This window comes from Acipenser ruthenus, chromosome 7 (genome assembly GCF_902713425.1).
Source record: "Acipenser ruthenus chromosome 7, fAciRut3.2 maternal haplotype, whole genome shotgun sequence".
NCBI lineage: Eukaryota > Metazoa > Chordata > Actinopteri > Acipenseriformes > Acipenseridae > Acipenser > Acipenser ruthenus.
Genome location: NC_081195.1, coordinates 30,409,256 through 30,434,828, shown reverse-complemented (window position 1 = coordinate 30,434,828; position 25,573 = coordinate 30,409,256). Strand labels below are relative to the sequence as shown.

At 42.5% G+C, this 25,573-nt stretch overlaps 1 protein-coding gene across 1 annotated transcript; it reads right to left on the bottom strand.

The window, feature by feature from the left end:
- Positions 1 to 18,321: 18,321 nt before the first annotated feature.
- Positions 18,322 to 24,238, bottom strand: LOC131737491 (zinc finger protein 446-like). Its single transcript, XM_059026770.1, has 2 exons — positions 22,475 to 24,238; positions 18,322 to 18,647 (listed from the first exon to the last, which is right to left on the bottom strand). The coding sequence occupies exons 1-2, from the start codon at positions 23,475 to 23,477 to the stop codon at positions 18,640 to 18,642; spliced, it is 1,011 nt and encodes a 336-aa protein (XP_058882753.1). The 5' UTR covers positions 23,478 to 24,238; the 3' UTR covers positions 18,322 to 18,639.
- Positions 24,239 to 25,573: the final 1,335 nt, after the last annotated feature.

Here is a 25,573-nt window from a genome sequence, read left to right as displayed (position 1 = left end):
GGTCAGGCAAAGCAGCAGTGTTGGAAAACATGGATCGAGAATTGATTAGCAGTTTGCTACGCATGTGGACTGGCAGAGCTATACTGGTGTTCTTTTCTGAAAAGAAACTAATATTGCAGATAGCAGACTGTTTGGTTCAACTTGCATGTACTGCTAACAATTGATAAGAGACCTTGTTTCTACAAGCTTCTTGTCCAACATTGACTGCAAGCTAACAAGATAACAGTGCTATGGACTAGGAGGGGCTAGGCTCTAAGACTTTTGGGAATACAAAGCATAAAGGGGCTAAAAGGCTCCCAGGGACTGCTGTTGGACCAAGAGGTTCACAGGGAGAGTAAGAGATAATACCACTAGGACTTAAAGGGTCTAAGGCAGAACGGAGAGAAGATGACAAAAACCAGATGTATGGACCTTTTTGGGGCACCAGGGGTTTGAGGAATGCACTGAGTTCAGAGGTCGTCACACTGGACTACACACACACACACACACTCACACTCACACTAAATGAAATATATGTTAACAGGATAATGAGTTGTACCTTTTCTATTGGTTAAGTGTCAGAGAAAGAGGAGGAGAAAGACACATATGCAGAAGGGTATTTAATGTCATGCAACAATTGTAAGAACGAGTATTCTGTGTCCTGTGCCTGGGACCAGACTCCCTGCATATTTCAATAAACATAACAACTGACTGAAGAAAAGGACTCTGTGCAGTTTCTTGAATCTACTTACTCACCATCCTCTTTTTAAAGTTACATCATTTGGCGAGCCAGCCGTGGACTGTTTCCTGAAACTTTTTTTTTCAAAAAACCGGGGAGGGTTTGATACCTGACTGCAGAGAAACCCATTTGCCCAGCCTGAATCCTGTGCACAGGACCAGGACAAAGCGAATGGACAGAGACTGCTTCTAACTTCTGACCAGACGGTGTGGAGAATCTTTGAATCAGGACTTCAGCTCGAACATATAACCACGTACATTGGTGAGTAGTTACTGGTTTATTGTTTTATATGCAGTGTTTAGAATGTAGTGAGAATCAAGGGTAGAATATGAAAGAGGACTTCTTGATAATTCATGTACATTGAGGACACAATTAGTTAAGTCAAGAGAGATTGACCGCTGAACTAAAAGTGTATTGACTATTAGGACTTTAGGTATGAAAGAGGACCTCTAGATTCCTAAAAAAGTCGGAGTAAATCGTGTAGTGTTATGACGTGCCAGTAGAGTTTATTGGACTAGTTACACGGACTTGTATAGCTCAACAGGTACGGGCATACTCGGATTTATGTTTTATGTTTGTTTTTGAGAGGGTTTGGTACACTTGTTTTGTCTGTGTTTTTACTGTTTGGTTTACGCGTAGTTTAATAAAGCACTGATGTTATCAGTATTAACTGGGTTTATTCTGATGTTGCTAAAGCACACTACGAGTAGAAGAAAAAAAAGTTGAATTGTTAGAGAGCATAGAATACAATTCAAATGGGGAAAGAGGTCACAATCGATATCAGAGTGATCTACAGGGATTTCAACTTCTGCTGAGGCATCAGAATGCAGTGATGCAGGAGACAAAAGCAGTGTCACTCAGAGCTACGTGAGTGATGTGAAATGGGATGTTTGCACACATGTGTACGATGTGTTTTGTTTATGTTGGTTACAATTAGTATTTTACGGAGCTTCTTGCAGGAGAGGTGATGATAATTAGATTAATGTGATAACTGAAACATGAATAAATCGTGAGTGACATGAGATTATTGATGGTGCAGTATAGGACTGCAGGGTTGATGGATTGTGATACTGGTATGATAGACAGTCTGTTGGTTAATGTTTGTGTGTTTGTCTGTGAATATAGGGTATGAATACTCTTTTGTGGAAGTTCAGCACAGGAGGCTGAACTAATGGAAATATTGTGATGCAAAATAAAGTCAACTTCTCACTGTCTAATACAGAACAGACAGTCACAGTAGCAAAAGTAATTATGCACTCACAGTAATACAAATGCACTTGGTAGGATTGACCATGGGGAAACGCCTGCGTAAATTAATCAAATAAAGAATATATTCGCTGGCTTAAGCATGAAGCAACCTGCGCCCTGGTTGGCGAAGTACAGTGATTCCATGTCCTCTGCCACCCAAAGAGCTCTGGGTTGGTAAAGCTTGTGGACCACATCCTAAAAAGGAAGCATCATAAACAGGTGCTCATGAAGGTCAGGTTTATGTGCACACACATTTTCTTTTTCTCACTGGACTATTTCTATAATAGATCCTGATTTATTTTGATCTGCTGAAAGGATGCTGTTATTAATTGCAGCAAGAATAGGCAGTACTTTTATTTCTGTAAGCGTTACATTAACGTTTTAATACATTTCTTTGTAAACTTTCTTTTCAACTGTTATTGTGATGTGTGCTCTGGATGTCTTGCCAAGAAGGGAGAGATCAATGTATGACTAACATCTTACAGGACTGTTCTCAACTAGGTAATATCATACAGTATGTGGACGACATACTGTTGCAACGAGAACTGCGGAGAAGCACTATCTGTTGCTGGAGGAGCACGCTGCTCTCAAATTAAATCTAAAGAAAGCTGCATTAATGAAATCATCTGTTTGTTTCTTAGGAGTACAGGTGGAAGCTGGAGGACACACACCTGACCCAGGAAATAAAAAGTTGATTAAAAATCTGCCCTTTAGATCTTTTTGGGCATATTTGGATTCTGTCAGGACTTCATGGAAGGATACAGCGAACTAGCTGTCACCCTCTATGAACACCTGAATTGAGGCATTAAAACAGGCACTGATTCCAACCCCACACAGGGTCTCCATTCAAATTTAAAAAGTTAAAAAAAAAAAAGCGGGGGGGTTGGAAGGCTGATTGGGGAGGTTCATATGAGATACTGGACAAACTGGGAGAAACCAATTTGAAATTGGCAATACAAAAATGAGGGAGTGAAAACTGGCTTGAAAACTAGTTTCACTGATAAGCAAGCCTGCTGGAGAATGGAAATTCCTAAGGGTACTGATGCAGTTAGTTTAGAGTAGTAATTGTGAGCAATGAAGCAGATAGAGATTTGTAGTTACTTTCAGAGTACAGACACAGGTCTAAGGCTTTTCTCTTCTCCTACAGGTTCATGCTGGAACTGATATTTTATATTATGTTCACGATATGGGGTGGACATAGGTTCTGAGAAAAATACAAGATAGAATTAACAGACATTGGCGATTCTTAGAATTGCAATAACATTATCAATGCAGATGAAAAAGAGACTATTCAAGAATTAACCTTTTTGAAATTAAATCAGATATTAATCAAAAGAATAAATACTGCACTTGTTCTCCACAGGTTCCGAGATAATATTGATGGCGTTTATGTGGAATGGAAGCACAATGCTGTTCATCGGAACTGAGAGGACCATTTCAGAAGAGTTTGTGCAGAAAGTTCCAGTACACTTGTGGGACAATTTGGATATGCAAACAGGAACTGTACATATTAACCTGCAGAACTTTACAATGCTTGTCCATGATATGTAGTAATTAAGCTCTACCATATATCTGGAACAAGAGTGTAAGTTGCTGAGAGACGGTCATGAGGAAGTATCTGAAACCACAGAGACATTCTTACATATGGGGAACCATTCCAGTCTGCATATCAAAAGAAGAAATATTTATGATGACGTTAAAGTGACATTTTTGGGGATGTAATGGGGACTGTTAATTTCAGTTAACATACCTGATAATGAAACTACGTATTATAAACTTGGGGTATAGATGTATGATTGGTGAAAAGATTTGTCTTAGTTTAAAGATACTAAAAGTAATATGTCAGCGATCCTGGAGTGCAGAGATGGGAAGGTCTCATGTAATTTATTACTAATCACATTCAGTAAAATAACAAAAACTGCAAAGGTTGTACCATTGACCTCTAGAGGCACTGGGAGTATGGAGTTTGTGTTGTTCATGACACTTAAGAGTGACATTGTTAAGACATTGTATCTGCCATCCATGGTAGGGAGGTAAAATGGTTGGTGTTTTGCAATGGATTATTTGGAGTGTTGTTAGGAACATAAGACTATATTAATATGTACTTGTAAGGTAATGGGACATCCTATGTTGAATGGAAATACCAATTGAAAACAGCTGTTCTACTGAAAAATATGGTTACCTATATTAGACATTAATTGTGGAAATCATGTGAACTTTGAATGATATGCTGTAGTGTTGAATATGTCTAAAATGAGGCACTATTTTAGTACTTGTTCAATGCATAGTGATCATTTTTGAAGTTATAGTTTTAGGTTTTAATCAATTTTAAGTGTATCATAAGATTGAGATGGTCTAGAATATTGGATTCTAGAAAGATGTAATTTAACATACGGGTTAAAAATAATGATACACCTAAATGTGTTAGAGCAACATGAGTGTGGTTCTGATCGAGAGGATGGGGATCCACAGCTGGAACATAGAGTTTATTCTGAGAGTACTGTAGTTTCGGATAGAAGATGTGATTATGAGCTTACAGAGTTAAACCAACACTGCACCGCGTAGCTAAAGAGCAGGACGGGTGGGTGAAATTGGGAGGCATAGATTGCTGTAAGGAATTGAGTACGTCAGTAATTTACACTTGTTCCATGCGGGGTGATCTAATTTCTTGAAACAGGGCAGTAAACCGTACTATCGAGTTAAAATCACTACGAAAGTATGTCCCTTTTGCACCTCCTACCTCGGGAAGGTATCATTCTCGGACCAGAAAGAAAAACTGTTTTGGATAATGTGAATATAGTATTATCGTATGTAATGTATAATTTCACAAATCTAACTGTTATGTTTGAACAGCATTGCAAGCAATACACCAATATCCAGAATTGGCTTCAAAGAGAAATAAGTAGTACAATAAGAGATTACAAAGAGCGAATAGGCGAACGAATGTATGAAGGTAATGAGAATGTATGAAGGTAATGAGAAACGTAGGAAGAGGGGACTTTTTGATGAAATAGTAGGCTGGTTTGGTGCAGGAAATTCTGTTACAAACAGCTGGGATATTTATCAAATGTCAAGTGCTGTGGGAAAAGAAATAGAAAGATTGGGGAATGGACAGATGTATGTAAATCAAGGGATTAGGCTCCAGGGTACAGCTATATATGAGCTAATGGATGGAACAGAGGGAGCCCTGCGCAATTTGACCAAAGCAATAGATTGTAGAATATTTGCGGGTGACCTTTTAAAAACAATGAAGGAAGAAATAATGGACATTAGGCTAAGAGTGGTACCTAGACATGCACAGGAGGAACTCAGGTTGAGGTTGGCAATGATCCACCCGGATCAGACTGACCTCCTAGGAGCTAGTTTAGTGTGGCCAAAGGAGAATGGCAAGGAACCACCTGGTCACATAGAGTTCTATCTCTCAATACCATACATGGATCCTAATAACCAGTATAAAGACAGTTTGAAGATTAGACCGATAGGAGTACTACACAATGAGACAGTGATAGTTTGGGAAAAGACTACATGGAAAGTTCAACGAGGCAACTGGAGTGGTGTGGTGCATGAAGCATGCTGTTATGAAACAAATAGTCATGTAGTTTGCCGGTGTCCTGCAATCACCGGAATTAATAGAAATATAAGCACTGAATTAGAGGTACATCCACTAGAGGGGTGGAAAAAAAGCAGTGCAGGTTGGGAAATATCAATGGTGTGTGTTGAGTAACCATACCAATTTTAAATATGGAGATTTAACTTGTCAGACTTCTCCAGGATTTTGTTTTTCTCCAACACATGCAGTTCAGATTGGAGATATATATATACCTGAACCTGAAGCAGAGGAGTTCCAAATTACCGCTTGGTGGGATGACACATATCTAGATTCATATTTGGTCATTTTTTCTCAAGTGCACAAATTGGTTAAAATAGCCCTACAAAGAGCGGAACAGAAGCTGCTCAAAGCTAAGGTCGAAGTTGATTTGGCACAATTAAAAGCCACCGTATTGAAACGATATGGATGGTCAGGACAGGCCTTAGGGCACACTTTTGGGGATTATGTTGTTTTAATAATACTGTTAATAATAATAGTATTGATTTTATGGAATAGCATTCAGTGTTTTGGGTGGAAAAAACAACATCGACAGTTAGAAAGGACCATTGGCAGATGGGAAACTGTAAACTTACTGGGAGCCACCATGAATAAGAAATAACACCTGTGTACAGTGATAAACTGTATTTACTGTATTTTTCTGTATGTTTACTGTATGTTTATTTTTCATTTTTTGTATTATTTGTACGTATGTTTGTTTGTTTTTTTTTGTTTTTTTTGCTCATGACATACTTACATGGAGAAACAACAAAGGCAAGGTAGATACCTACACATAATGGAGAGACTTAGAATGAGAGGAACATACTTCACTATAATATATTATACAAACACGGTACTTGATGTGACTACTCAGAACCAGCGAAGAGGACATCTGAGGGCTCGGGATCACGTCAGCAACTTGGTTGTAGCGGGTCACCCCCCTCCATCTTATATTTTAAAAGTAGGGTATGTTGGAAAACATGGATCGAGAATTGATTAGCAGTTTGCTACGCATGTGGACTGGCAGAGCTATACTGGTGTTCTTTTCTGAAAAGAAACTAATATTGCAGATAGCAGACTGTTTGGTTCAACTTGCATGTACTGCTAACAATTGATAAGAGACCTTGTTTCTACAAGCTTCTTGTCCAACATTGACTGCAAGCTAACAAGATAACAGTGCTATGGACTAGGAGGGGCTAGGCTCTAAGACTTTTGGGAATACAAAGCATAAAGGGGCTAAAAGGCTCCCAGGGACTGCTGTTGGACCAAGAGGTTCACAGGGAGAGTAAGAGATAATACCACTAGGACTTAAAGGGTCTAAGGCAGAACGGAGAGAAGATGACAAAAACCAGATGTATGGACCTTTTTGGGGCACCAGGGGTTTGAGGAATGCACTGAGTTCAGAGGTCGTCACACTGGACTACACACACACACACACACTCACACTCACACTAAATGAAATATATGTTAACAGGATAATGAGTTGTACCTTTTCTATTGGTTAAGTGTCAGAGAAAGAGGAGGAGAAAGACACATATGCAGAAGGGTATTTAATGTCATGCAACAATTGTAAGAACGAGTATTCTGTGTCCTGTGCCTGGGACCAGACTCCCTGCATATTTCAATAAACATAACAACTGACTGAAGAAAAGGACTCTGTGCAGTTTCTTGAATCTACTTACTCACCATCCTCTTTTTAAAGTTACATCAAGCAGAAATGCCCTGGGGCCACGGCGCAGACCGCAGTCCTGGACCACTCGGCCACCCCTGTGCCACATCCCACTTCATCTCCTTCCACCTCTTCAGCTGCTCCCAGTTTTTACAATAACCAATTTATTATTTTAAGGCTTTGTCTCACAACTGCAACTTGCCCATATTGACTCAGGAGAGACGAAGGCAAGCACTCCCGTCCTCCGAAACATTTCGTTTTTTTTATGGCGGTGCATTGTTTCTTTCTGTTTTGTGTTCTAATGTACCCCAGCAAACCTATATAGCATTTCATTCAGCACAAGTTGGACTTTCCTCTGGTCAAAGCCCCCATGTGTAAAGCTGATCGCAATATTGAACCACAAGTGTAATGTAAATGTAATGGATGTGCAATGGATGTATTGTTTATTTTTTTGAATGTAATAAGATTGAGTTTTATTGTGTGGTTTTTATTATTTTTACTGTTGCACTGGAAACCCCAGGGAGACTACTGGTCTCAATAGTAATTGCAGTGCTAATTCGTAATGGGGCCAGCTGTATAAAAACAGGTGGGGTTAATCAGCGAGAGAGCGACCAGGGTTTGAGAGATTTGTGAGCTGAGAGCACGGGTCGGGGAACTACTGTTTGGTAAGGATTGTAACTTTTTAAGTGTAATACTGAGGTGCTGTGAATTGGCTGAAGCGCTAGAAGTTAATGGTAAACTACTACTATTCATATTGAATAGTTTGGTCTGCTCTATATTGGAGTGGTTTCAGTAAAGTATCCCCCGTGCTCTTAGACGTCGGTCGCAATTGTATGGGGTTGATTACAAAAGAGACTGTGCATTGTCTGTATTCTGAGTTGGTAATTACGATCCTGTGAATTTCAATGTAATTATCTGAGCGCTGCATATGAACCTTTTTTTTCTGTGATTAGTTGTTTTAGACTTTTAGAGTAGCGTCTTTGTCCTGATCATCCTAACTGTAATTGTGTATGTGTTTACAATGTATAGTTATAAAAGGCCTGTTAACTGTTTATTGCACACCTGCACTTTATCAACTTGTGTATTAACTAAAATAGTGGCTATTGGAGTGTTTAAGCATTAGGCATTTTTTTAGGTTGCACGACTGATTATTAGTTTTTTTTAAAGTGTGTTATTTAAGGTTCGTTTTATTGTTTGGAATTGTGTTGGTGGAAACCACTATTTGTTTTGAAGGCTGTTATTTAAAAGAGTTATTGTGCTGTGAATTATCTTTTTATTTAGAAGTGTTGGTGTGACATGACTTAGTTTTAAAGTAGTGCTTAGAGTCTAATGGGATCGCTCTTGGTTAATAATCTGCTGCTATAGTTTAAAGGTTGTTGCTATCTAATCTGCTGCTATAGGTAAAAACTGTGATATTTTGTTTAAATAAAAATTCTTGTTTTTATACCTTGTTGTCCTCACTTTACACACTGTGCTGTCTTGATTTTTAAAGAACCTGTTATTTATTTGGAGTTATATTAACTTCAAATTGGCGTAGTCATTAATTCTACTTAATTGGTTATTTTAAGATAGTCAATTTAATTATAGGGATAACAGAGGGGGTTATCCTTGGTGAGTTAGTGAACGGTGTTTTGGAGGGGGACGCTACATAAACACTAAAATGTATATGTTTTATAATCTGTTTTGTTTGCTATGTTGAAAGCTGTATTGTTGAATTTGTCTTTCAGTGTAATTAAATATTTTTAGTATGTTATTCATATAGTGCACTACCTGGTCCACTGTTTAAAAAGTATCAGTATCTGTGGACATCACTTTTCTCATAAACATGTTGGGTTTACCACTATGTCCTTGGATGTTCGGCTGATGTAATCAAGACAGCCAGACAGGTGGGGGTGAAACACTGAACACTGAAACAAAAGATCATCTTGTTGGTTGCATGAGATATGCCTTTAATTTCTATTCATTCAATGTAACAAAATAATTTCCTGTAATAAATATATGTGTGTAATAATTTGTATGCATTCAATGTAACAGAATAATTTCCTCTAATACATATATATGTAATTGTTTGGTGTGGATTTAAACACTGAAATGATTATATTCTAATCTGTTTTGTTCCAGATGTACCTGTTTTGTTTACTATGTTGAAAACTATATTGTGTTTCAATGCAATTAAATATTTCTAGTTTACAACAAGTATGGTATTCATATTTCATACTACCTGCTCCACTGTATCTCTGGACGTCACTTTTCTCATAAACACCTGCACTGAACATTGAAATAAAAGTTGTATACCTATTGGTTGCACGAGATATACCTTTAATTTCCATTCATGCCATGTAACAGAACAATGTCCTGTAATAAATTGTATATAATTGCCTGGTGTGGATTTAATGCATTTTTCACCTGTGGTTTTGTCTTTTTTTTGTACACACGTTAAGATTTATCAATGAAATACATTCTTATTTTTAAGTACATTGTATTGCTTCATTTCATTTTAAAATGCCTGTAATAGAAAGGAATTAGCAATACATAGTATTTGATTAAAAAAAAAATCTTCTCCAGGGGTTTTCCTTACTGTTGACATCATTAATATATCATCATTATTAGTAGTAGTATTATGCATACTACATTGTTCTATCAATTTTATATTGTATAGCATCTTTCAAAAAGATATAAACACTACATACTAGAATAATAAAAAAAAACGAATAAACTAGAACATACTAAAATAAAAACAAAACATGACACAATCTGTATTATAAAAACATGACCGGTTTTAAAAGTAAATGCATTTAAGAGCAGTACAGGGGCTGTAGGAAAGTGAAGGTTTGGATGTGATCTGGGCGTTTGTTTATTTGGAACGCTGATCCTTTTATATTATTGAATTAAGAGCGCGTTTGCGAACTGGGTCACGTGACACGCTGATTAATGTGGAAGTGTGTTTTTTTTATTTTTTTTCTAAGGCAGATACTGTCGATGCTATGACTCCGGGGGCTTTTTTAAAGCAATTTAGACGGCGCGTCGGTGGCCTGGGGGCGCGGATGGCGGCCTCCCCCCCGCCGGGACGCGAACTCGCTACCCCGCGCTCCACGGGCGGTGCGCGGTGCTAAGATTGAACAGATTCTTGTTTTTATGGCACTGCCATTTCTGCGAGCTTTGTTTTTCCTTTGCTTGCCCTCGTTCTTCACTGTCATCTTCATCTGCAAGTGGCTGAGGCTGACTATGCTTTTTGTCCTTCAGGGAAAATCTGGCATTGGCCTTTCTCATTAATGGGAATGCATGACAGAAGAGTGCTATTATATGTGGCTTCCCAAAAGTAGGCCTCAGTTTGTGTTGACTTGGGCCACATATCATCTCTGCTTTTTGGGAGACATTGTCCTGTACAAGTATTTGATTAAGAAGGACATGTGTGTTGTTTTGTAGTGCAGTAAATCAACATTGTAGACTGTTCTGCATTTTCAAAGAAACCTTGATGGAAAGGTCAACAAGATATGTTGCTGTCATGGGTTTTGAAGCATGCCTCCTGCCTGTTAAGTTTTTCACTAGTTGTGTGATGTAGTATTGTTTTTGGCGTTGCTGTCTTAAAATATTCTTCCTTTTGTATGTGTTTGTTAATTGTTTCACTTTGTAGCAAATGTTGTAGGTTTGTCTTCTTTTAGCTCTCACAAGGGTATATTTGTCAGCATAATATGCCCTGCACAAAGTTTTTTTTTTGGGGGTTCTGATGGTATTGTCTTTTCTTTGCAGTTGTTTGCAAAGCAGGATTTGCGGCATACTTTGTCTTTTCGTTGTTTCTTTTTGGCTCTGGGTTTTTATTGTAGCTTTCGCACTCCCGAAGTCGCCTTGCCTCTAGTGGAAGCTGTTGTTGTTGCCTTTCTGTTTGGATATGTGGGTCCTTATCGTGGTGTTGTAAAAGTTTTTGTTGTTTTCGTTCTGGGTTCTTTGGGCGACATTCCAGCTGTCTTTGTTTTTGGTCTGGCTGTGGTTTGTAATTTCCTTGCTGTTCTGTCTTAAACATTGGGTCATGATTGGTGTGGTGCTGTATTGAGGCATGATTGGTGTGGTGTTGTATTGAGGCATGATTGGTGTGGTGTTGTATTGGGGCATGATTGGTGTGGTGCTGTAATTGAAATTTCTGTGGCTCTGGTTCTTGATAAAGTCGTGATTTCTGCTGTTGTGTTTTGTGCTGTGTCTCCAAGTAATGCAAATCTGGCTGTTTGTGAATAAATGACATGTAATTCTCCTGTTGTTGACATTGTTTGGTCACAACACTGAAACCGCCTGTCACCAACTCACTAAAGTCTGTCACCAACTCACTAAAGTCTGTCTGAGCTGCCTCTCTCTCCTCTGTCCTAATTCTCCTCGACCTCTCTGCTGCCTTTGACACTGTTGATCACTCTATTCTACCATCATCTCTCGCTGACCTGGGGATCTCTGGCACTGCTCTGGCCTGGTTCTCCTCCTAACTCTCCAACCGCACTTACCAGGTAACCTGGCGTGGAGCAACCTCCACACCTCGCCCTCTCTAAACAGGAGTCCCCCAAGGGTCAGTCTTGGGTCCTCTCCTGTTCTCTCTCTACACCCGCTCTCTGGGCCCCCTCATCGCATCCTATGGTTTCTCATACCATTTCTATGCTGATAATGCTCAGATTTTCCTCTCCTTCCCCACCTCTGACTCCACCATCCCCTCCCGTATCTCTACCTGTCTGTCTGCTATTTCTTCCTGGATGCACTCGCATCACCTCAAACTCAACCTCTCTAAATCTGACCTCCTTTTCTTTCCTTCCTCCTCCTCCCCCTCCTCTGATCTTTCTATCTCTGTTCCTCTGGACTCTACCACACTCTCACCCTCTTCCTCTGCTAAGAACCTCGGAGTCACCCTGGACCCCTGCCTCTCTTATTCCCAGCACATCTCCTCTCTGGCACGCACTTGCCGATTCTTCCTGAGCAACATCCGAAGAATCTGACCTTTCCTCACCAACTATGCCACCCAGCTCCTGGTCCAGGCCTTGGTACTCTCCCGCCTAGACTACTGCAACTCCCTCCCGCTGGCCTCCCTGCGTCGGCCACCCGTCCGCTCCAGCTCATCCAGAACTCCGCTGCCTGCCTGGTGTTCTCTCTGCCTCGCTTCTCCCATGCAACTCAACTACTCTGCTCACTCCACTGGCTCCCGATCACCGCTCGCATCCAGTTCAAGACTCTTATACTAGCCTACAGATGCCTTGACCAGACTGCACCCAGCTACCTCCAGACCCTCATCTCTCCCTACACCCCCACTCGACCTCTCCGCTCCGCCTGCACTAGAAGACTAACTCTACCTCCTCTACGCTGCCCTGCCTCCAGAGCCCACTCCTTCTCCACCCTCGCTCTGCAGTGGTGGAATGACCTTCCTACAGATGTCAGGACTGCCCAGTCCCTGACCACATTCCGGCACCTCCTTAAGACTCACCTCTTCAGACAGCACCTGTAGAACTCCTCTGTTTTTCCCCTGGGACACTTATCATCCTTCCTCAAATGTGCTTTACTTGCTCTTATCTGCCCCCTATTTTACTGCATTTAATCCTGTTCTTCAGAGTACTGTAATCTGCCAAGTGTTTAATCTATAGTATTTTGTATTTAGTCATATCCTGATGTAACTATCACTGTCACTGTTATCTGCTGTATTACTGAATTGTATTTTGTCACACTTGTACTTGCGTGAACCAAAGTCATTGTATTTATCTTGCTCTTAATTGAATTATTATTTGTACTGTGATACTTGAAATGTATTTGCTTATGATTGTAAGTCGCCCTGGCTAAGGGCGTCTGCTAAGAAATAAATAATAATAATAATAATAATTGTCTGTGTAGGTGTTGGTCCCAATGACGTTGTTCCTGCTGCTGTTGTTGTCTGACTTTGCGATGCTGATTCTGCTGGTTTGTGTTACAGACAGTTGCACGACAGTATTGTTCAGTGTGCTGTGTTCGGTCTGGAGATCTCACTTGGACCGTTGCACGACGGTATTGTTCAATGTGCTGTGTTCGGTCTGGAGATGTCACTTGGACAGTTGCACGACGGTATTGTTCAGTGTGCTGTGTTCGCTCTGGAGATCTCACTTGGACAGTTGCACGACGGTATTGTTCAATGTGCTGTGTTCGGTCTGGAGATGTCACTTGGACAGTTGCACGACGGTATTGTTCAATGTGCTATGTTCGGTCTGGAGATGTCACTTGGGCAGTTGCACGACGGTATTGTTCAATGTGCTGTGTTCGGTCTGGAGATGTCACTTGGGCAGTTGCACGACGGTATTGTTCAATGTGCTGTGATCGGTCTGGAGTTTGCTGAAATTGTGGTTGTGTCTGTGTCTCTGGTTTCTGATGTGTTATTGTAGTTGTTGTGAGTGGGCTGCCATTTGTTGATCCTTATCCTGTCCTATCCATTTCATGTAGTATTTATGTTGTTGTTTTCTTTGTCGTTTCATGGTGAAAGGCATGATGGTTCCAGTGTTTCAGGCTGACTTACAATTGTCACAATTATGCACATTCTGTTCACATACAATTACCTTTTTATCCAGTTGTTTATACTGAATCTAGGTAAAATACCTTGCTCAAGGGTACAACAGCAGTATCCCGCACCTGGGATTGAACCCACAACCCTGTGGTCAAGAGTCCAGAGCACTAACCACTACTCCACACTGCTGGCCCTGAGTCTAGATACAAAGTAATGTGTCGATTTAAACCAAAGTAATGGTTTTGGAGACATTTTCTAGGGGAAACTGATATAAAGAAAAAACTACTTCAGATAATTCAAGAAAACAGAAAAATGTTTAAACACATATAGTACAGTGGCTAAGATAAGAGTGTGTAATAAGCAAAACCCGGTGTCTGACCTTCATACATTTGTTTAAAATGTTGTGTTTGTGAAATAATAGAACAAGTATAAAAGCTACACTGAAAAACACTTGTCACACTTTTAAAACACATCATTGGGTTTATGATTTGAAATGTGTTTAGGATTTAAACACTGTGTGGTGTTTTATAAACTCTTGCACGTGTTTATGATTTGTAACACTTTTTAAACATTTATACACGTTTATAACAGGGCTGGTGTTTAAAATCTAAACAAAAATGGCACAGATTAAACACATCACGGTTAACAAATATTTAGAGTTCCAAATGACTAAACACCAGAGTTACACCTAATGACGTATGAACACTGCTGTTTAGGAATAGAGCATTTCAGTTTGTATTTTTTTTTACTATACACACATGCCATTTACATACAAACATTTCACAAGTCTGTGGTTTTACAGTGCAAATGTATGAAAAGAAGACAGAGGTAGCCATAATACAGTCAAATTTAATGTCACTGAAATTGAAATATCCCAGGCCGAATATAATGCATGTAGTGACTATTTTATTAACAGTATTTTCATAATTTTGTTTTAATACAATATATGGATTGGAACTAAATAAAATACATATACAGTATATTAATTCCTAAAAGCACATGTGTCAGTTTGTAGAATTGTGCACACTGTAAACGGAAATAAAAGCTGTTTGGGGTCTTCTTCTAATTACAGAAGCAGCATAATGCCTGTAATTGTACTTTAAATGAATAACATCTGATAATGTCCGAGCTGCGCTTATTGGCACCGTTGCAGTAAAACGACTGAAAATTGTACATTTTCCATCAACAAATATTTGCGCTTCTGCAGTGCTAGATTACACTATCACAAATTCACAATAAATATATGGCACATTAATAATGCAGACATATAATAAATGCAAAATTAGCAAAATGCTTTGCTGGTAAAATTGTCTTGTTTTACAGCAATATAACCTAGCAATGTCAGAATAGAATCGAACACAGTAACTAGTGAGAAATATTTGAACTTACTGTATGTTACTGCCTGACATAAAATTAGTCCCTGAAGTCTTCCAGAATCTCCACAGTTTCAATATAATTCATGAATTGTACTTTATTTCAAGCCAACGAAGCTCTCAGCTTAGTTTTTTTCCACAACATAGTTTTGGATGATTAACAACTTTTGTTTTCATACCAAATCCAACAAAACAATCCATGCATTGCAGGTGCAGGGACGGATCCAGTAAGGGGGGAGAGGGGGGGTGTCCTTGGGGTCCTGAACCCCACCCCCCCCATCATTAAAAATGTAAATGTATTGTTTACTGTAACGGTATGTTTCATATCACGTATCCCCCCTTCATGACAGTCTGACCCCCCCCCCCCATTCACGAACATTTATGTTTTTTTTGTGCTTGCGTATCAGGTGGTGTCTGGAATGATCCAAATGCAATTAAAACAGCGTGTGGAGGCGTGAAATAAATATATTTATAACTTGCCTGTAATGGAATGAGAGATGAAAAGTTTTGCTAGGAGAGAATAGTAGTGAGTAGCTGGCTGAGCCCAGTGACCCGGGAATCTTTTTTAAGGCGAGCAAAGCGAGGTGGGAATTATTTAAAATGAGGGCATCGAGCTGGCATCGATACATTAAAAGTAAATCAACTCATTTTTGCAGTTTAATCTACTATTTGTTATTGTAAAGCAAAACTTCAAAGAAAAGTTTAAAGTACCTGGTATTGACAGGCAGTCTCCCGTCGAAGTACCAATCACCAGAGGCGGATTTATTAAATCCGGGGCCCTGGGCACAAACTTCTGAAGGGGCCCACCGTCACCCACCCACCGTCCCATTCACGAAGCTCCCTTGCCTCCTTGTGTAACTTTTCCACATATTAGGCATCTTGTTTTGATTATGTATCGGGTTTTTAGTGTTTAATTGTATGGGGAAATCCGAAATGATTAAAACGGAAATCAGGAAAAATGTAAAATAATAACATATTTCATAGGGCCCTACATCTGCTAAACAATAACAACACACACACACACACACACACACACACACCTCAGCACGAAATGCAACAATCACAAACACTCACACAGAGTACGTAACCACATGAAAACACAACATACTGTCTGTCTACACACCAACCCAGAGTTTGCAACAAGCAGCGATATCACACAAAAGTGATGACGGTGCACTGTTAGCTATAAAACAACACGATGCCACTCAAGAGCACGTGTTCAATGCGAAATTTTAATTTCATAACAGAAATTATGGCAACAAGGCATGTTCATAGGGTTAGCTCAAGTTCACGCATATAACCTGCACAACCCAAACTCTAAGACATGAATCACACCACAATAGTCATCCATTGTGCATTGCATTCAAGTTGTTTCAGATATTGTTTTTATAGTTGCGCATCAACAGCAAATGAGGAAAAAGTACCACTGCCTTACCTTTTAGGCCAACACCTTCCTACTCGATTTCCTCTTGGTGAACTCTGTTATGATGTCCTCAAAGTCCATTATTTTTAACAGTTCCGACTCGATCGCCATCAGCAATAACGCATTAAGCCGCCTTTGACATATTGTTGATCTCAGCTCATTTTTCACTCTTGTCATCAATGAAAATGTGCGTTCCCCCTCACAGTTAGTAACGGGCAAGGTCAGAAAAAGTCTGCAATGAACACATTGGGAAATGTTGAATGGAGTCTGTTTGCCGCAGAATTAGAAGCAGTTGTGTAGGATATTTGTTTGGCTCTTCTTGAATGAAGAATTTGAACTGGATAAGTCCATCAGCGAAGTTGAGGCCAAGGTTATTTGAGTAAACAGCAGCAAGCTCTGCTGGCCGTTTGCGTGTGTCACTGAGGTCAGACACGCCGTTTTCAAAGAGAACCTCAAAGCGATCGTTCAGCTCCCTATAGGCACCCAGTCGGTGATTGAGATAAGACAGTAACCTGTCGATTATCACATTGAAAGTCTCTACTCTATTTTTGGCTTCCATCAAGTGACACAGTAGGCTCCTATTTATCGATGTGATGTTTTGTAAAAGCGAAGTTGCTTTGGCCTCCTTCTCCAATTTCCTTTTTGTAGAGCCACTCATGTAATGTTGTTGATCCATTTCTTGACTAGCAGCTAGCCACTCTAAATTTTTCTCAGTAGCGAATTGACATCGCCTATAATTAGGTTGGGCAGGTTTATGCAAAATAGTTCACGGGACATTTCATGCACAGTTATTATTCAAAGGATTGTAAGCCTAAAATGTGTTTTGGGGAGATGAGCTATTTACTGCTGCGAAAATAACTGTTGTTTGCTGTGTTTAAAACATACAAATTGACAGTATGGTCCAGTGACCATGACGGCTATTTCTAGTGCAGAGCGGTTGCATATTAAACACACACAGACCAAATGAATCCTAGAGTGAAAGTGTTTTTATTTGAATCTGCTCATGTTCACATTATATTATATGTACGAAAGGACTTGATTGTGTGTGTGTGAGTGTGTGTGCGAGCGTTTATGTGCATGTGTGCATGTGTGTGTGCGCGTGTTTGTGTGCGTGCGTGAGAGTGTGTGTGTGCGTGTGTTCGTGTATGTGTGAGTGCTTGTGTGTGTGTGTTGTTTGGTAGCTAAATGTTTCAACCTCTTTGTTGCACTTAATTTTAGGCAACTTGCAATATATATATATATATCTTTTTTATTTTATTTATTTATTTATTTATTTTTTACATGAAACTTGTACTTTTTATATAGGTATATAAATGTCAATTGCTGTGGATTTAGACAAGGAAGCTACATGCCACTCTTGTGTGCAATTCCATTCTATGGTATCTACCAAACAAACAGGAAACTAAAAATTTTCACGGGAAAGCGAAGCTGGTCACGCTTGGATGTAAGCTTAATAAACAAACTCATTTCAACAACTGCGCAGTGGCGCAGAGGGCTAAGGTCGTGTGCTCATCAAGAACGTCATTTTGCGAGTTCAAACCACTGTATTTTTTTTTTCCTGCGATATGTGCTGTTTTAAAACATAAATAATTAGTTTAATATAAATGGTGTGGATATCAAACTGCTTGCATTCCCTGGTATGTTTTGATGTTGACCAACATGTGGAATCACATGATTGGTAGATGTCCAGTTATTTAGCTTTTCTGTTTGAATAGTCGCTTAAAAAGTAGACGGAGGAGGAAGAAGAAGGAGAATAACAATTTTACCTTAGTTTGACATTGTTTTCTAAGAGGTTGTGGCAAAGTGGCTAGTGAAGGGGAACAGGTGTAGCGGTGATGCGATGCAGGAGTGAACAGGCAGACAACGGTATACAGTGGAAAAATGGTGTTTTATTTATAATCCAGGTCTGGTGACCGTCAACTAATAAATCCCCGGCTATACACACCAATGTGTAAAGCACGGGGGTAACAAAACAGGGCACAGTCCCGAACAAAAAGGAACACACGGTCACCAGTCCTGGGTGAGTGCAGTCGTGCTGGTGCTTAGTGCAAACACAAGTATTTCGTGACGGTTAGTGCAGTGGTGCTCCGGATTGTGCTGACCCTCCGCGACAGCTCCGGAGATGTGCTCTAACTGTCTGGTGAAGCAAAACACAAACAATTACCACACAGACAAACACAACACAAAAACCCCGTATCACGTCTCTTTTTTATTTATTGAGAGCTCCTCTCTCAGTCCTTCTCTCTCTCGCGCTTTACCCAAAACGAAGGAAAAGAACAGCGTTACCCTGGCCCCTATATGTAATCCCGCATGATATCTAGGTAAGCGGTTGCAGCTGCCTTATTACTTGCAGCTGCCCCTCGTTTACCTGTCAAATCAATACGGTCTTACAACAGAGTCTCGCTTCCTTCCAGGCTGACCCACTTTCCGGTCCCGGAAACGAACTGTCAGGCCAGCCCTTCCAGATACTTCTCCTCCCGTTCTTTAGCGCCCTCACAGGTCGGGAGGAAGATTTATCACCAGAACTCACTGTATTTCTGTCACATATCCCACCGCTCAGAGTGGAGCCGAAGGAACACTCGGCTAAATCTACCTTTCCCATTACTCCCCCCTCCCGGGAAAAATAATCCGCATTTTGGTGGTCTTTCCCCGCACGGTGTACCATGTGGTACATGAAGGGCTGCAACGCCAGATACCACCGAGTTATCCGGGCATTGCTGTCCTTCATTGTGCTTAACCACTTGAGGGGGGCGTGGTCTGTGACAAGATCAAATGAGTGTCCCAGCAGGTAGTATCGTAAAGAGTGAGTAGCCCATTTAATGGCTAAACACTCTTTTTCGACTACGGAGTAGTTACGTTCCCGAGGTAACATTTTTTTGCTTATGTACAATATCGGGTGTTCTACTCCAGCTACTTTTTGGGACAAGACTGCACCCAAACCTACATCCGAGGCGTCGGTGTGGAGGATGAATCTCTTGGTGAAATCTGGGGTAATAAGGGTGGGGGCCTGGCAAAGTTTACGCTTAATCATATCAAACGCCCCCTGACACTCAGCTGACCATTTAATCAAATTTGGAGCACTCTTTTTGGTGAGGTCGACTAACGGGTTAACCACTGTGGCGTACTCGGGGATGAAGCGGCGGTAATAACCGGCTAAGCCCAGTAGTGACCTCACCTGAGTCTTGGTTTTGGGGATCGCTGCATCAACCAAAGCCTGGATTTTGGTGACCACAGGTCTCACCCTTCCATTTCCCATTAAAAATCCCAAATATTGAGTCTCTGTCTTGGCAAACGCACATTTCCTTAAGTTAGCTGTCAGCCGGGCTGCCCTTAGAGACTGAAGAACGGCTGCAACCCTAGCCAAATGCTCTCGCCAGGTGGAGCTGTAAATCACCACGTCATCAATATACGCTGCTGCATATTCATGATGTGGGCGTAAAACCTGGTCCATCAGTCTCTGAAAGGCAGCGGGCGCACCATGTAGCCCAAATGGCATGGTTTTAAAGTGGAACAGCCCCTCTGGTGTTGAAAATGCGGTTTTCTCTCTGGAGCTGCGGGTTAAAGGGATTTGCCAGTATCCCTTCGTCAGGTCCAGAGTGGAAATAAACCTCGCTTTTCCCAGTCTGTCTAAAAGTTCGTCGACCCGAGGCATGGGATACGCATCGAACTTAGCAATAGCATTTACCTTCCTGAAATCTACGCAGAAGCGGTTGGTGCCGTCCTTCTTAGCCACTATTACAATAGGACTGCACCACTCGCTCCTGGAAGGTTCAATCACTCCAAGCTCGAGCATATCCCATACCTCTTTGCGAACGCCACTTCGTCGACTTTCCGGGATCCGGTACGGTCTCTCTCGCACTGTGACACCTGGAGGAGAGATAATGTCATATTCAACTAAGTTTGTCCTGCCGGGCACATCAGAAAAAACATCGCTGAACTCCTCAATAAGCTTACGCAGCTCTCGTTGCTGATCCGGAACTAATTGTTCCCCCATTGAAATCGCTCTTGTGCTCGGGGTCTCTGGACAGGGACCTAAATCATCCTCCATATTGCCTGGGGCTATAAATAAGACCTCCCTTGCCTGCCAGGGCTTCAACAAATTAACATGGTAAATTTCACGTTCATTCCGGCGATCGGGCTGTCTAATTTCATAATTTACTTTCCCTATAGCCCGAATCACCTCATACGGCCCCTGCCATTTAGCACACAGTTTTGACTCTGATGAGGGAAGTAGCAGCATTACCTTGTCCCCTGGTCGAAAGGTTCGAATCCGTGCATTTTTGTTGTAATGCTGCTCTTGTCGGTGCTGAGCCGATCTGAGGTTGTCTCGGGCCAAACGACCGACCAAATCCAGGCGATCTCTGAGTAGGAGCACATACTTCACTACATTTTTAGACGAGCCTTTGTGCTCCTCCCACCCCTCTCTCAGCAGGTCGAGAATGCCGCGAGGCTGCCGGCCGTACAGGAGCTCAAAGGGGGAGAACCCCGTTGAACTCTGCGGCACTTCTCTCACTGCAAAAAGGAGGTAGGGGAGAAGTGATGCCCAATGTTTTTGCTCTTGTGTTACAAATCGCCTCAGCATCGACTTTAAGGTCTGATTAAAACGTTCCACCAGACCGTCCGATTGTGGATGATAAACGGACGTCCTGATGGGACGTATTTTTAATATTTTGTACACCTGCTGTAACGTATTGGACAAAAAATTAGTTCCGTGATCGGTCAAAATCTCCTTGGGGATCCCTACTCTAGCCATAATCTGTGCTAACTCGGTGGCTATTGCAGCGGCACTAGTGGACCTCAATGGAACTGCCTCCGGGTATCGCGTTGCATAATCCACCACTACTAAAATGTGCGTATACCCGGAGTCAGAAGGTAGCAAAGGGCCGACTATGTCCATTGCAATGCGCTCGAAAGGAGTGGAAATAATCGGCAGTGGGACCAAAGGGGCGGGGCGCACTCGACCCGGCGCTACTCGCTGGCAGTCTGGGCATGTGGCTACATATTTCGACACATCAGTATGAAGACCTACCCAATAGAATCGAGCCAATATCCGTTCCCTCGTCTTCTCGGCTCCGAGGTGCCCCGCAAAAGGGATATCATGCGCCAGCCTCATGACCTCCAGCCGACAAGACGGGGGAACCAATAATTGTGATACAGGCTGTCCTGTGCCCGCGGCTAGGTTTACCCTATACAGTAATTGCCCCTTGATACTGAAGTGTGGATATACTAGCGCCCCAGCGCCTTCAACATCCTTACCTTCAATGGACCGGACCTGTCCCCAAGCGTGCACCAGTGACGGGTCGTTATGTTGGCCCCACACTAGGTCCGCGCTTGAGTACCACGGGTCCGGTACATTGAGAGGGGCTGGAATAACCTCTGCTCTAGTCGGTCCAGTAACCTCGCTCTCTCGGTCACACTGCGTTCCCACTCCCTTCGACTGGCGTTTATTACCATTGCAGCACTCTCCCACCAGACCCCAGCCTTGTCTCAACAACGCTCCCTCCCATTTTGCGGTCCGTCTCTCCTTATTCGTTTTTCTAGGACGGAAAAGAGGGGAAAACATTTCAGTGTGAAAAGGAAACACATCACCAATCCGTTCCTTTTTTTTTTCTGCCACGTTTACGTGTGTGGCTGAGACTGCCATTATTTGCATCAATTCTTTGAATTTTGGCCAGTCTCGGCCCAGAATAACTGGGTGTGGCAACCTTTCCGCCACCCCGACTACAAGGTGACGTTTTATCGGTCCTACCGATAAATATACTTTTAAGGTGGGGTATGCCGCCGTGTCTCCATGGATACAGGAGATGGCCACCTGACCTCGTGGCCGCCACGACACACCGCCCAGGAGAGCTGTCCTAATCAAGGTTTGCTCACACCCTGTGTCCACTAATGCGTGGGTTTTCACATTCCCTAAAACAACATTAATCAAACAAGGCCCCTCCCGACCATTTTCCCCCTGCTTACCAGTTTCAGGTGCCCAATTGCACGCGGCCACGTCACACTCCATGGCAGCGGGGCATGACCTGGCCAGATGTCCCGGCTGGTGGCACCTAAAACAGATAGGAGGGACAGAGGGGGCATAGGGTAGAAATCTGTCCCGCTGCTGGTATGGCAACGGGGCAGGGGCAGCACCTCTACCCCAGCTGGGGGCCAACCTTGGTCTCCATGGGGGGGAGGCAAGGGGGCCCAATGGGGTCGGCGCTCTCGGAGGTCTGGGTCCTGGGAACAAAGGGGGTGGTGGTGGTGTTGGAGGAGAGGGAGGGAGAGGTCGGCTGCTCCGAAGGGCAGGGGCCGACAGGATCCCGACCCGGGCAGAAGTCAGGGAGTCTTCAAAGTCTTCCGCCAATTTGACCGCCTCCTCCAGGGTGTCAGGGTTGTGGCGCCGTATCCACGCCTGGGTTTCGGCGCCGACCACATGGCAGAACTGCTCTACCACAATGGCTTCCCCCATCTGCTGGGCGGTCTTCTTCCCGGGGGTCAGCCAATGCACCATGTGGTCGCACAACCGCTCTGCAACCACCCTGGGGCGTGTCTCCGGGGCTCTCCTGTACTCCCTAAACCGCGCCCGGTGGGTCTCCGTAGTTATATTCAGACGGCGGAGGATAGCCTGTTTGACCAGGTCGTAATCTGTGGCGTTATGGTCACTCAGGGCTTGGTAGGCTGCCTGAGCCTCTCCGATCAGGCAGGGTCCCAACTGGCTGGCCCAGTACTCCCGCGGCCAAGCCGCCGCGGTAGCCAGCCGCTCAAACGCCACCAGATACGCCTCCGGGTCATCCTCCGCCGACATCTTCATCGCCCGTGCCTTCGGGGGCGACATCCGCGGTGTTGTGGTAGGGGCCGTCGCTGCAGCCACGGCCAGCCCTACCCGTTCAATGAGCGCCGTGTAGCGCTCCTCCCTCCTTCTCTCCTCTGCGTCGCGTCTGCTCTCCAGCGCCTGCAGCAGCTCCGCCAGTGCGTTGCGGTCCATGATCCTTAGTCTGACACCACGTGTGGCAAAGTGGCTAGTGAAGGGGAACAGGTGTAGCGGTGATGCGATGCAGGAGTGAACAGGCAGACAACGGTATACAGTGGAAAAATGGTGTTTTATTTATAATCCAGGTCTGGTGACCGTCAACTAATAAATCCCCGGCTATACACACCAATGTGTAAAGCACGGGGGTAACAAAACAGGGCACAGTCCCGAACAAAAAGGAACACACGGTCACCAGTCCTGGGTGAGTGCAGTCGTGCTGGTGCTTAGTGCAAACACAAGTATTTCGTGACGGTTAGTGCAGTGGTGCTCCGGATTGTGCTGACCCTCCGCGACAGCTCCGGAGATGTGCTCTAACTGTCTGGTGAAGCAAAACACAAACAATTACCACACAGACAAACACAACACAAAAACCCCGTATCACGTCTCTTTTTTATTTATTGAGAGCTCCTCTCTCAGTCCTTCTCTCTCTCGCGCTTTACCCAAAACGAAGGAAAAGAACAGCGTTACCCTGGCCCCTATATGTAATCCCGCATGATATCTAGGTAAGCGGTTGCAGCTGCCTTATTACTTGCAGCTGCCCCTCGTTTACCTGTCAAATCAATACGGTCTTACAACAGAGTCTCGCTTCCTTCCAGGCTGACCCACTTTCCGGTCCCGGAAACGAACTGTCAGGCCAGCCCTTCCAGATACTTCTCCTCCCGTTCTTTAGCGCCCTCACAGGTCGGGAGGAAGATTTATCACCAGAACTCACTGTATTTCTGTCACAGAGGTATGTATGTTTTTTTTCACATTTGAGATAAGAAAGTTTCAGCCTTTTGATATTGGTACAGATGGTAATTCTAAGTGATTTAGTTTTGCCGCTGCAACATGGTAAAAACAGCTAAACTCTTTGAGCTGTATAGAGACTCTCGGTAGTTTCAAACAAGTTCCTCTCAATATGAGAACACACCACCTTGTTTTTCAATGTGCTGTTTTCCCATGTGCTGCTTTTAGTCCAAAGGTGGCCAGCCCTTGTACAGAAATCTGCACACTACACAACACACAAAAACCTTTTTGTACAATGTTTAGAAATATTTTAGTCCACTCCATTATACACTAATCTCCCACAATAAAGTATCCGTACCCTATTCACACAAACAGTTGCACCACCTGCATTTCACCATTGTGTCATCAATAATCTCATGTCACTCACGACTTATTCATGTTTCAGGTGTCACATTAATCTAGTTATCATCACCTCTCCTGCAAGAAGCTCCATAAAATATTAATTGTAACCAACATAAACAAAACACATCGTAAACATGTGTGCAAACATCCCATTTCACATCACTCACATAGCTCTGAGTGACACTGCTTTTGTCTTTCCTGCGGCACTGGATTCTGATGCCTCAGCAGAGTTGAAATCCCTGTAGCTCACTCTGATATCGATTATGTGACCTATTTTTTCCCATTTTAATTGTATTTTCACATTTATGCTCTCTAACAATTCAACTTTTTTCTACTCGTGTATGTGTAACTGGTTCATTTTTGCTCCGGTAATGTGAATGTCTCTGCGTTGTGTTTAATTTATTATTCTCGCTTCTGCTACTCTGTCCCCCTATCCTTATCATACACGGACGACACAATTCAGGCACGGCAGGCAGTTTATTGTGGTTATTGCTGTTAAAATAAAAACAGATTTCAGTTTCAGGCAGCAATGTACATTTCCTTAAATACCCTCTTTCCATTCAAGCAGTGACTGGGCACAGTAGACAGTATAATTATAACATGCATTTGCAGAAAAACAAAATTGAACAAAACCCTGCTTACATGCTATCGCTGTGTAGTCTACTAGATCCTACCGTTAAACCCTAATATAAAAACATTCAAAACAATTATGTACAACTGATAAAAGGGAGGACAACATACCTGTTAAAATAAAAACAGATTTCAGTTTCAGACAGCAATGTACGTTTGCTTAAATCCCTAAAAAAAAAATAAAATAGATTCACCCGATATGCAATTCAGCTTAGGTCAAAACCCTGGGGGACAGCGTACTGTATACATAGCAACCACGTGTAACTACAGTAATCACAAATGCAACAAAAATA

Coding starts and splice junctions, on each gene's coding strand:
- LOC131737491 (XM_059026770.1), bottom strand. CDS start 23,477: ATGGACCGCAACGCACTGGCGGAGCTGCTGCAGGCGCTGGAGAGCAGA.